The sequence below is a fragment of the Megalops cyprinoides genome, chromosome 24 (genome assembly GCF_013368585.1).
Source record: "Megalops cyprinoides isolate fMegCyp1 chromosome 24, fMegCyp1.pri, whole genome shotgun sequence".
In the NCBI taxonomy this organism is placed as follows: domain Eukaryota; kingdom Metazoa; phylum Chordata; class Actinopteri; order Elopiformes; family Megalopidae; genus Megalops; species Megalops cyprinoides.
Window position 1 is genome coordinate 7,761,681 of NC_050606.1, and position 13,541 is coordinate 7,775,221.

The following is a 13,541-nucleotide window of genomic DNA, read 5'->3' on the forward strand; positions in this document are numbered from 1 at the left end:
TGTCATTGTAAGGCAAATTGTTTTTATTTTTCTGGATAGAGTCTTAGGTGTCCTTTAAAGGGGTCTTAAAGTAGTTTTAAACCAGTCATACCTGAGGAGGAAATACAGTAATTAGTGCTGAAACAGAAGACTTGCATAACAAGACATACAAGACAATATAATTGATTTAAGGACATATCAATGAGTTGTGCAATGAATACTGATAAATTATTGAAATCAGTGAGAAATGCAGTTGCAGCTGAACAATGCTGTGAAATTAAGTCACAGACAGAAAGCCAGCTGTTGCAGCCAAACCTCTTAGGCTTCAAGAAGAGTCATAGATAGGGAGTGGGTTTTTTTTTTCAGCTTTCCACAACCCTTATTTGCAAATGATCTTCAGCTTGTCCTTAGCCTGGCTGTTCTGGGGGATATATATGCATTCCTGGCTCCCTCCCTCTTTAAAAGTTTCCTCTGTGAGAGGACAGGGTGTTCCCATTTGCTCAGCTGGAGATTTTTTTTTTTCCCCAGAGTTATCATGGGACCTCTTTTTTGGGACAGCGGCTCTGAAATAGATTCCAGTAACTGTACTCCTCTAGGTTGTGTGCTCATGTCAAAATTGTCCATTGTGACAAGCAGAGAATTCAAGGCTGGTTTCCTGTGATCGTCAACCTGCAATTACAAATAAGGTTCTGTCTGTGACATTTTCTTGAACAGCAATATAAAAACACCATGTAAATTCCATGACTCGATCCTACTAATTTTTCAGATGTAAATATTCATTTTAGTGGCAGAAAACAATCACAATCACTTTCATGACAAAGTGATTGTTATTTCATCACAATTACACTCTTCATATAATAAACCGCACAACAGTATTTTATATAAAAAAAATGTCTACTACACAAGTCCAAACACTGCACCCTACAGATAAAGATAAACACTGGTTTTAAAGTGTAATTAAAGGACGAAGAGCAGCACGATGGCTACTGATGCAGACTTTGCGTTTGCTTTGTTGGCTAACAAACCACACGTTCCGATATTCCAGCGTCCAAAATGCCCCCAGTGTTAAACCTTCAGTTTTCCCTTTCTTTCAAAATCAAAAATTCATAGAGATATACCTGCTATATGCATCTTTCCCAAGAAAATAAGAATAACACTTTAGTGACGTAAAATTAACCCGGTAGTAATCACTCTTTAAAAAAATGAAGGAACTTCCGGTTGACCCCTTAGAGAAGCCATTTTCGACTTGAGAACATAGGAGCCGCACTGGAGTAGCAAGCGGGGAGAGAAAAAGGACGGTAGCTGGCCGAGGGCGCTCGATTCCAGCAGTAACACTTAGCCCTGCTACCGCCAGCTGTGAAACAGTATGTTTTCCCTCTCGACTACTGTCCAGCCACAGGTAACTAGTACTGTTTTCCCAACGATGGCGACTGTGGAAACTTGTAGCCGCTGGCTAGTTAGCTAATCTGACAGATCACAACAAGCGGTGATCATATGCGGCTTTTCCAGTTTAGCTACCTAGCGTTGTTTCGGATCTACCTCTCAGATTGCTTAGTTAGCTAACATGTCATAAAGAAGTAGTTGATCTTAAAATATATAGACAGGTAGAAGTGCATAGTAGCTCTCAACTCGGTAGGCAGGTATTAGTAACTCAAAGAGGCAAATACGGCGAATACAAACTGGTGTCGCAGCTGTGGATTGCGGCTAGCCAGCTAACTAGCTGTGTTTCTCAGGACATGTCCTGGACACAGCTGCGTCAACTCAGCGGGCTGCAGCGAGCTAGTATGGAAGACAGACATGTAGCCTCTGTTAGCTGTCAAGAATTGACAGCCACGTCCTTGATATTCACAACAGTTTACCTTGAATACTGCCCAGCTGGCTAGCTTACATGAAAAAATGGTCGATAGGTGGCTGTGTTGCATGACTAGTACACGTCAACAGGCAGACTAGCTAGTTAAGATAAATAGATTAGCTAGACAACTATGCTGTTGTACTAAGCTAAAGGTAACGAACTAGACTAGTCCTAGCTATCGTGTGTGCCAAGTGATTAGATGATAACATTAACTAGGTAGGTTGCAAGCGGACCAAACTGCGGCTTGCATAAATGTCACGTTGCAGCAATACCAGCATTGCGGTTAAGCGCAAAGGATTGGCGCTGAAGTGACAACCGAGCGACGCAACGACCGTTAAGATAACGTTACATTATACCGGCAGGACGGTAGCCAGGTGCTCTTTAAATGCACGTGTGCGTATATTTCACAGTATAAAAGTGAACGTTTTTTATATTACCGATTGTAGATGGATCAGTCGCCTGAAGGTTGCAAATTTAATGTAATCAGTTGTCCAGTACTCCCGGTAATTTCTGTTGAAGCTTGTTGCTCTATGAAGCTTCGTAGTACTGTCATCCTGTGACACTGTTTTTCATGTCATTAATATTTTGTTGCTTGGCCCGAGGTTTGTGGGAGGTAGCCTGGTCTTAAACCCCTGCTGTGTTCTTTTTGGCTTGACGTATGTTGCACTGATTCAATTAAGAGTACCTTCCAAATGCCACCAAATACGTTCTCACACCAATTGATACCTTCTTAAACTTAAACATGATTGTCAGCCTTCGGTCGGGTGGGTTAATGGCAGTCCTCTCGTGTTTGTGACGTCAAATCACGCCGTGAATAGTTTGAGAGCTGCAAATAAACACTGATTTATGTGGGCCGCTTGAGGTATGCCCTCCTGCCCGCCCCCCCATACGTCCCACTGTGAGGTAGAAATTCACACAGCACAGTAATATTTAGGCTGGTGCTACATCCCCAGTGGCTGGGTCAGCGCCACAGAAAGTATACATTCATTGCTCAGTCAGTGGGTAAACACCTAAGAGTGTTTCAAGGTAAATTCCCCTTTTTGGACAAGTCTCCATTTTGGAGCCTTAAAGTCTGGTGCATTGCTTTGGGTTGTAACTGAAGTCCTTCTGCCTGACTCTTATATGTTAGAAATGTTAGAAATAACACGTATTTCTCTCTCTTTCTTGCTCTCTCACTCTCTTTTACACACACACTCCCTGTCAGGTGACTGTCCATCTCATCAATGCCTTCCATTCCCTGAAGAGTTCTGTGGCCACCAGCCCAGTTCAGAGTCACAAGAGAGATACCAGTCCGGAGCATGACTCCCAGAGCAGCGAGGTAAAAAGTGTTCAGCCCCCAGATAGTACTGTGACTGCCCTCCTCAGTAATGAGGGAAATCACTCTGTGGGTTTATTTGTCAGTCTTTTAGAGTGTCTTAATATACCTTTGTTTGTATAGGAATCTACCTGCTTCTGTGGCAAGTCGCATGGTCTTTTTGCCTCTGAAATTTGGTAGTAGTCATCATGGGCCTATTGACTTGTCATTAGCATGTATAATGTATGCTTCCATGGCTGTTGGTGTGGGAAAGTCATGACCTGGTATTTGCAGGATTATCCTCACTATGAAGTTTCTGAACCTTCACCTATGTCACTTTTTTTCTGAAAAACCTGCCTAAGGTGACTAGGTGTGGCAGTGTCTCTGTAAACATGCAGAAAGTGAAACTCACAGTGGCACAGTTACGGTGGCCTGACAGCGCTGCCTGGTCGATTTGTGGTGACAGTCTGTGACGTGCGGCCTCTGCCTCTGCCTCCTCAGCCCACGTTGAGCCTGAGGGACCTGGGCCTCGCTGACCTGAGGCCGGAGCAGCTGGACGAGCTGACCGATAGATTACTGCCCTGCCTTGCCCGGTTCGAGGAGTTCCCCGCACTCCACCCCAGCCAGAGCGTGTGGACGACGTCCCATGTCTCCTCGAGCTCCTTCTTCCAGAACAAACATGGTGAGTGGCGACAAAAAATGAAGTGTGCACTCTCATAAATTTATCTTTATGGCAGTAAATGTTCTAACTCACTGCCGTGTGTGTGTGTGTGTGTGTGTCAGAGCTAAAAGTTTGGATGTGTGGCTCTTGGTTCTTCAGTGGCCAGTCTTATGGAATACACCTTCTGTGTTTTTGCCCCAGGGTTCCATAGCAGAACACTGGGTGTGCTGGGAGCTCCTGCGTTTTGCAGACAGAGCCCCTCCCCTCTGCAGGCCGTCTGCACAGAGCTGCAGCACTGGCCAGGTGAGCCTCGACACCCAGACGGCAACACTCACTGATGTGGGAACACTTGGTACCATCATATGAAAACCTAATCAAGAGAAGCTTGCATCTGGCGATGAGAAGACTGCACTGGCGTTGTAAATTCATATTGTGTCACCGCTGTTCTCATATTTAATTAATATGAGCATGGAGCGTGCAGCCTTCATTTTTTTTCCAAAGACATACTTCCAGAAAACTAATGTCTTCATGCTTTTTGATGAAAGCTATTTATTTTATATTTGTGTATTTGTTTATTTGATAGTGTGGATCCAAAGCCGAGGCTTTAAAACTTTGAAATCTAAAACCAGACGTCTCCAGTCCAGCTATGAGCGCCCTGTGGAATCGGAAGGCTACACTCCGTTCTTCATGAAGGTTAGCCAGACTCCTTGCAGTGTCATTACATAAGCTGCCTGCTATTTCAGGGAAATCGTCCAGGGGGGCTCGTCCATGTTCATGGCGGATGTGCAAATAAGATGTACCAAAACCTGCTGGCTGCACTTCAGGGAACCCAGCGTTACTGTACTGCAACCTGTGTTCACATAATACCTGTACAAAATATTCTAAGCCCTCTACTGCTATACTGATAATATTTTTGCTCATTCTTAAGTCTTGACTCAGATAAAAGAAGACACAAATTGTACCACTGCACACTACTGTAGATGAAACCTCCATAGGCTTTTCTGATTAATCTACTTGTCAAGTATAAGGTCTTTTCTGAACTGAGGGTGATTGTTTGAAATATGCTTTAAGAAATTGTTTGACCCATGAGTCAACAATGGACTGACATCAGTCAATATGGAAACCGATACTAATATTGAATATTGTTATTAATGAATCCTCCATCAATAATGTAGCTGTTCAAAGATAGATCAAAGTATATATTTGAATGACAAATGGAAAATTAGAAAATGTTGAAGTACCAGAATTATCAATCAGCAGAACAGTCTGCAAGGAGCAAGAGCCTGTTGGCAGCCCCTGTTCAGAATTTCCTGTTCATTTACAGTATGTGGTCACTTTTCCAGTGTAGGTGTACTTTTTCTTAAAATCATCATCATCGTCATCATCATCGGAGGTCACTTGAAGTCGAGTAAGACTGTCCTCCTTCTGGGTCCTTATGGGTCTTCAGGAGGGCTTAAAATAGGGTTCTAGTGAAGGTAATGTCATCCTTTGCATACATACGTAAAGGGGTTTCCGCTGTATCTGTGGCTACTTGAACTGATTTTGGAACGAGGCCGGTCCTGAGTCCTGATTGGCTGTCCTGCAGGGGCTCCTCCAGAGGGACAAGGGGCAAGAGGTGGAGACCCTGGACAAGCTGCTGAAGAGCAGGAACATCCCGGACACCCACCATGAGGCCTTCAAGACCGGCTTCGCAGAGGGCTTCCTGAAGGCCCAGGCCCTCACCCAACGCACACAAGGCATGTGTCCATACTGGCCCCTGGCAGACCTTAAAATTGTGTATGAGGAAACCAAACGTGCATTTGTGGCATTAACCACAAATTATCAGTAGTTCCAGTCACGGGTTTTGATAGTGCTGCCATCTTACTGAATGGATAGGAATTGCTGAATTTTAAGCTGTCATTATTTCAGCCAAAGTTAGTGAGTCTGACTAATATGATTGTTTCCTTACCATTAAGAGTTAAGCAGTTAAGTGAGAAAAAGTGACAGTTTCTTAAATTTTTTTGTCAAAGATGAGAGTAAACCTCCAAGCACCCATTACCCGCAAGGCGCAAGGTGCCAGTTCAGAAGTGTTTTCCAAGGCTGCCACTAGGTGGCGATACTGAACAATGAAACAAACGATTAAAAAACTGATTTCCTCTGTGACAGACTCTTTGAGACGTACACGGCTGATCTTATTGGTCCTCCTGCTCCTGGGCATCTATGGGCTCTCAAGAACTCCCTTTTTATCGGGTAAAGGCTCCCTTTCTGATCCTGTCATGTTTCTCTTCTACGGCCTTAGGCTGTAGAAGTAATGCTCTGTATTTATCAAGAGCTAGAAGTGGTTCCAGTGTCACTATGCTGAGTGTGTCATTGGCCATGTTTCCGAATTCCCCCAGAGTCGCTATGGAAAAACAGTACGCCAAGCCCTAGAAACAGGTGTAGTTCAGAGTTAAGGTCTCTAAATTGTGTTGGCCTCGGCAGTGCAGATGACGTGCTGAATGTGTGCGCATTTTCATGCTTTCCTGTGCAGCTGTTGTAATGGAAACGTAGCTGTCAGGTCCCTGTTGGTCCTGTGCCAGCAAAATAATTTGATAGAGTCAAGTAAGTGGTGGAGCAGGCCTGCCTATGAAGAGATAGTGTGGCCCAAGTTCCATATTTAACCAAACCTGTGTAATCCACACAATTGTTAAATTGATGTAACCTCTTGATTACAAGTTTCACCTGATGCCCTTCTTACTGATTTTTTTTTTTACATTGGAACATGGAAATCAGGTCTCTCTGCTCAGTGGCCTGGGCAGTTATTCGAAAGCAACTGATTTGTGCAGTGGAAATTAAGGAATTGTGGAGTGCGACTGCAAAAGAAGTCGTTGATGTTCACCCTTGCTAACTAAGCTGAGTGTGTGCCTTGCTGAGCCTTGCCATTATTAGAGGAGGTTTGGACCCAGTGTTGCATGCGGTGTGTGCCCTGTCCCGTTTGAGTGTGAACTTTGATCTAACCATTCCGGACAGTGCGATTCCGAACAACATCAGGCCTGGACGCAGCAGTGGACCCCATCCAGATGAAAAACGTCACCTTTGAGCACGTGAAGGGGGTGGAGGAGGCCAAGAACGAGTTGCAGGAGGTGGTGGAGTTCCTCAAGAACCCCCAGAAGTTCACGGTGCTGGGTGGGAAACTCCCCAAAGGTAAGTGACTTCATGTCCTTAGGAGAACAGAGTGGCATGTTTCAGGAGCTGTTTTCACTGTCTGCCACAAAAGCAAATATTCTGATAGCTACTTTCATTGTCTCACACAGAGTGAAATATTCCGGTAGCTACTTTCATTGTCTCACACGGAGTAGAATATTCCGATAGCTACTTACATTGTCCACCACAAAGGCGAATATTCCAATAGGCGCTTTGATTGTCCTTAACAAATGCAAATATTCCGACAGCTACTTTCATTGTCCCCCACAGAGGAGAATATTCCGATTATTTTCAGTGTTCCCCATTTCTCTGCAGGCATCTTGCTGGTGGGCCCACCAGGCACTGGGAAAACACTGCTGGCACGAGCAGTGGCCGGAGAGGCAGATGTGCCGTTCTACTACGCCTCGGGCTCTGAGTTCGACGAGATGTTTGTGGGCGTGGGGGCCAGCCGCATCAGGAACCTCTTCAGTGAGTTCCCTCACCAGCAGTAACAGAGCCCATTCCTCTCAGAATGTTACCAGGCTGTACTGCACCACTACTACTGACTTAGCTACAACCTCACCTGTGACTAAGGCCTTCACTTTTTTACAGGAGAGGCCAAGGCCAACGCACCCTGCGTGGTCTTCATCGACGAGCTGGACAGCGTTGGGGGAAAGAGAATCGAATCTCCCATGCACCCTTACTCCCGACAGACAATCAACCAGCTGCTGGCAGAGATGGACGGGTACGTGCTTCCACGCACATGTGGTTATTGACGTGTACTGAGGGTCAGCTTTGTTTGCCAGGATTTCACAAGGCATTTTCATGCCTGCAGGTTCAAACCAAATGAAGGAGTGATCGTGATTGGAGCCACAAACTTCCCAGAGGCTTTGGATAAGTACGCACACCTCCCGAGTGAAGGTCTTAGGTGTACGCCATTGCTCTTGCGTCTTTGAACTTTGTTCGTGGTGCGCAAGGGAGTTGTGAACACTTGAAAGGCTGCAAATTCAACCCACATAGGCAGATTTGTTTCTTATTACAACACGTTAGAAGTCCATATCGTACAGTCTCATTCCCGTGGAAAGATGTAAACTTCACTGAAGATGGTGAATTTAATTTTTTCAGTGCTCTGATCCGACCTGGACGGTTCGACATGCAGGTCACAGTTCCCAGACCTGATGTGAAGGGCCGCACGGAGATCCTGAAGTGGTACCTCAAGAAAATTAAAGTAGATTCTGGTACGGGGTGACTTTTTTTAATGCCTGGTTTTAAAACTTTAAATCTGAGCAACTTTTTAAAGTTGTAAGTATTAATGGCTGTCCCTCGGCATCCTGCAGCTATCGAGGCGGAGATTATTGCCAGGGGAACGGTGGGTTTCTCTGGTGCAGAGCTGGAGAACCTGGTGAACCAGGCAGCCCTGAAGGCGGCGGTGGATGGCAAGGACATGGTCACCATGAAGGAGCTGGAGTTCGCCAAGGACAAGATTCTCATGGGTGAGCCTTCTGGATGGGGTCTCTCCCTGCTGGGGGGTTTCTAGTGCATCCCAACAAGTGACCACCATTGAAATCACCAACCACTGAAGTCATTCACTGCACCTTCTACCAGTGACTGGAGACGGAGGTTTCCCAATGGGAAGCCCCACTGTGTCTCAGTCCCTCACTCCAGTATAACCAATCAGAAGGCTTTGCTCTCCATAGGAAAACACTGTGATTGGTTCAGATTGTTGAGTCATTCATAATGCTCCACTTGCTTTGGGGTTCATGAAGCCCCGTTCCCTTATCACCACCTTCTACATCAGAGATACTGAGCGCTCCCTTTCCCCCACAGGTCCTGAGCGTAGGAGTGTGGAGATAGACGAGAAAAACAGGACCATCACAGCGTACCATGAATCAGGGCATGCCATCGTTGCGTACTACACCAAAGACGCCATGCCTATCAATAAAGCCACCATCATGCCACGCGGGCCTACCCTGGGACATGTGAGTACTTCCACATCAGCAGTTGAAGTGGTGTAGTTGCTTTGTAATGGTGGGCCATATTTTCTCTCCTGAGGCCTGTTTTGAACCATTCACACTCTGTCCAGATAACCAGAGTTACTGTGCCCTCACACTATGATGTGATCCTGATTATAGTTTCTTGTCATACTGATAGGCACTGTCATTGCTTCGGTGATGTGCTTCAGCCTGTACACCCGTCTGACTGAATGAGTAATGGATATTTTTATCTGAAAAACTGCTAGAGGTCTTTGGATTTACATTGAAGAAAGAAGGAAAAGTCACTCTAACACTGCACCCCCCCTTTTGCAGTGGAAAGAAACAAATGCACACACTCAAGTTTTGAGCAGGCTCAGGGAAAAAAAAAAACGTTCCCCTGGGCCTTTTGTGTTTAAATTGACTGTCAGGCCTGTCCACAAAGCTGACGAGGATGGCCACCCCTGCGGTAATCCAGGGCCTTAATCCCCCCCCCCCTCGCTCTCGCCGCAGGTGTCCATGCTCCCGGAGAACGACCGCTGGAGCGAGACCCGCTCCCAGCTGCTGGCCCAGATGGACGTCAGCATGGGCGGGAGGGTGGCCGAGGAGCTCATATTCGGGAGCGAGAACATCACCACCGGTGAGGGCAGAGACGTTTCAGCACAGCGCCCCCTCCTGGACTGCCTCGCAGCGTGCCCCTCTGCTCTTGCGATCCTTTAGTGGAGCGTGGGCTTAGATAGGGAAGGGTCCACCCCTGCGGCTCTGGGTGTAATTCAGCTGTGTATTGCAAAATATTACATTACATTACATTACATTACATGACATTTATTTAGCAGATCCATAGCGACTTCCAGCACAGTAGAGCATAAGTGTATACATTCAAGTTGAATGAGCAACAGTGTCAGACCAGGCTAACAACACTCCCAAACCAGTGCATGTGCAGTCTTTGATTTCTCAAACACTGACCTGAGGGCTTATTAAATATTCTGTTTCAATGTTTCTGCAGGTGCGTCAAGTGATTTCGACAGCGCAACAAAAATAGCAAAAATGATGGTGACCAGGTGCGGTATGAGTGACAAGGTAAGACGAATGAGCAAAGTTTTTTGCCACTGGAGCATTCCACAAATTGTGTATACAGTCATAGAGACTTCACAGGTGTTTAATAAACCATTCCCAGATTTAGAGTGCCCATTGAGTCATGTTAGAACAGGTGTGAAGAAAACTTCCTTCCCTGTCAAAAAGTGTTGTATTTCCCCATGGACTCTGGTTTGCTTTCAAAGTTGTCATGCTTATGAATACCAGTCATCGTTTAACATTGAAACCCTTCACAAGTTTACTGTGTATTCCCTCTTGAGACATTTCATGGGAGCCATTTCAGTTGTTTTGTGTTTTGTTTTGTGACCTGACCACTTTGCTTCGCATGCATTAAAAGAAAGAGGGTCTTTTGCTCCAGAGCATCACTGTCAACACCCTGATGAACGCTGCACGATTAAAGCTTCTGATGTTGCAATTATTCCAAGTAGCAGTGTGATAAGAGTGTGCAAGTGACATGCTCAACCTTCTGTCCAATCAACGTGGCCTCTTGTTTTTATTTCAGCTTGGTGTCATGACATACAATGACATGTCCAAGCAGAGTCCAGAAACGCAAGCGGCTATCGAACAGGAAGTGAGAGTACTTCTGAGGGTAAGCCACATCAACTATAGTCTCCTACTCAGCCCACTCCATTTCTCAACTCTCTTAGTCAGCCTACTCCCACTCAACCATTTCTGCTTTTCTACACCACATTTCAGACATGTTCCTCAGAGTCCCCAGTGGCATGTACCAGAGAACAATTCAAACAAAGTCTGTGGGTCCATTTGAGCTAAATCACGGCCCCCTATCCCTGCATGACGGGGGGACCGTATAGGTTTGGGGGTGTCACGCCTTTTTCCATTGGCACCTGTTTGTTTTTTCCGCCCGCAGGACTCGTACGAGCGCGCCAAGAACATCCTGAAGACGCACACCAAAGAGCACAAGAACCTGGCCAACGCCCTGCTGACGTACGAGACGCTGGACGCCAAAGAGATTCAGATGGTCCTGGAGGGAAAGACGCTGGATTCCAGATGATGTGCCCCCCCCCACTCGCCTGGCACAGGAATGTACATAGGCAATAGTGCTCGGAAGCACAGACTTCACAACAATAAAGAACGTAGTTTATTTTCTTAATATGTGATCATGTATACCTTTGCCCTTGATTGTATATGGTTTGAAAGGCTTCCCCCCCCCCATCCCTCCTTTTCTGTGCATAGCAGGTCCCCAGGGCTTCCCTTTCTGCCTGTGGCAACTCAGGGGCATGGCCTTTTGGACTCACACCCACATTTGGCTTCTTGGTTTAAAATCACTACAGAATTCACCACAGGGTCTGTTACCTGTCTAGTTTCATCATATAGGCTCCATAACCTGCACCCATCTCCGTTCATCGATCGGTCTCTGTGTGAGGCTGGTTGGGGCAATTGTCTTGATAATAAATGATCAAAATGGCTTGCAAAGAGGAATTTGTAGTTCAGTTCTCTGTTTTCATGTTCATTTGTCACTTGCCATCTTGTGTAGCATCTGTGTAGAGCGAGTCAGGGGTGTAGTTCAAGGTGGCCATTCATAATGTTAACTTATTGTCTGTACAGGAAATCGGGTCGATAAATTGTGAGTGTAGGTGGAATTTCATGAAGCACTCAGATCAGTGGCAAAATGAATGCACTTAATGTATTTTTACTGAAATTTGGAAAAGTTGAAGGCTGCTTTGCAGTGTTTTGTTAGCCTCTGTCTAATAATGTGACACCATAACCAGTCCATCACTTGAATTGCCAGTGTACTCGCATGCAACTTTGAAGGACTGGCCCCACTTTAGATGTTAGAGCTTAATATAGCAGCCCTTGTGTTTAACAGGGGTTGTGATATTAGAAATGGAAAAACCATTGCATGTGGGTTTGTGTAGCCTTCCTGCCCATGTGTACATTTCGTGTACAGTTTGCATAAAACATAATATTATTTGTGCAGAAGGGAACTCTGGCCTAATTAAACAAAAAAAAAACCCAAAACAAAAAGCATTTAAAAGCTTGTGTCTGAGATGAGACAGGGTTTTCAAGTGTAAATCAATACCTTAAACTACAAGATTTTTTGTTTGGAGTAAAGTTGAATAGCCACTACATGTTCCAGTCACTTCAATTGGAGCATTCCAGTTATTTATCATAGTTGGGTAAGACCATTGTTTTATCTAGTATAACTTATTTATACACATTAAAAAGCACTTTGGGTTTCTTGTTTATGTTTCAACTGCAGGATACAGCCTTGTTTTAAGTATTTAGCTGTGCTTTGTAGCTGTAGGAGGTATGTATGGGATCCAAGGGGAACACTGTAAATAAATGTAAGGAATTATGGTTTTGTGTATGCAATGTTGGGTTTTTAAACCGGCTCCATGCTTTTTCCATTTCCCAGAATCAAATAAATGGATGAGCATCTAAGAAGCTGAAGTAAATAAAGCCTATTATGACATCTATATGTGTGATGATCTTTAATGACCGACTCATCTCTCACCTGCATGTTATTTGGCTGCATAGCAAATTTCCCTCTTTTCCTGCATTTTACCTGTCTCTTTACTGATGATAAATCATTACTTGATAAACAGAATTTGGGGTCACTATAGGCAAAAAATATTCAGTAATCGAAACTTACAGCTATTTTATTATCTGCAATGCCAAGTTGAGTTCTGTTCATCAGTTCATGTTTTCTAATAATTCCTAATAATTTCTAATAATCTTATCTGTAGTATTTATGTATAGCTATGTATATGTATGTATTGATTATAGCCAAAACAGGACCAAAATAATACAGTAAAAATTGGTATATATACAGTATTCCACAAAGTTTTTTAGATAAGAAAACATTATTTTAAACTGGTATAATTTGCCTGATGAAAATAATATTATTTGAAAGTAAAAACTTACTATCAATATGCTTATATATACATAATGGTGTCTATTGAAGAATAGCTATTGTAACCATGAACTAAATGTTGAAACAGGGACATTACTCACTGATACCTAGTTTATCTGTTCTCCATGCACAATGAATTTTGTGGTTAAACTTTAATGAAACATGTTTGGTGTAATATTAGAACCCAGTAAAAAGTCAGAATTTTATTAAGAGGTATAAACTTAAATATGCATTTAACATCTGTATGTACGAGTACATTAAGACAAGTTGTGACAAATGCAAAGGACCTCTCATAGTTACAAGCTGATTATAGGACATTTTAAAGCAAACAAAAAATGTGGCTCAATGACACAAAAATTTCACAAAATAGATTCAACCAAACCTACATGTTTACATATTTACCCTTTTATAACATGTTCTACAATTTTCTTAAATTAATTGGTAGAGAAGGCAAACAGTTCAAGGTTTTGTCCACAGCACTGAGAGATATTTGTAGGATGACTCTGTAAATGAACAATGTCAGGTTTAATTAAGGTCATTAATGTGTTAGTCACATTTTTTAAAAAATACAACAGCTGAAAGGTAATTATATATATATTATATAATTATATATATGATTTTACAGAACATAAATATAAAATTGTGTGAACTCAATGAAATTAAAATTAAATTTC

At 43.8% G+C, this 13,541-nt stretch overlaps 1 protein-coding gene across 1 annotated transcript; it reads left to right on the forward strand.

Annotated features, from left to right (window-relative positions):
- Positions 1-1,225: 1,225 nt before the first annotated feature.
- LOC118771194 (ATP-dependent zinc metalloprotease YME1L1-like) lies at positions 1,226-12,303 on the forward strand. Its single transcript, XM_036519103.1, has 18 exons — positions 1,226-1,378; positions 3,036-3,149; positions 3,627-3,807; positions 3,988-4,089; positions 4,370-4,479; positions 5,372-5,522; positions 5,932-6,015; positions 6,775-6,948; positions 7,264-7,416; positions 7,540-7,672; positions 7,763-7,825; positions 8,053-8,165; positions 8,265-8,420; positions 8,755-8,906; positions 9,411-9,537; positions 9,904-9,977; positions 10,495-10,581; positions 10,861-12,303. The coding sequence occupies exons 1-18, from the start codon at positions 1,346-1,348 to the stop codon at positions 11,002-11,004; spliced, it is 2,151 nt and encodes a 716-aa protein (XP_036374996.1). The 5' UTR covers positions 1,226-1,345; the 3' UTR covers positions 11,005-12,303.
- Positions 12,304-13,541: the final 1,238 nt, after the last annotated feature.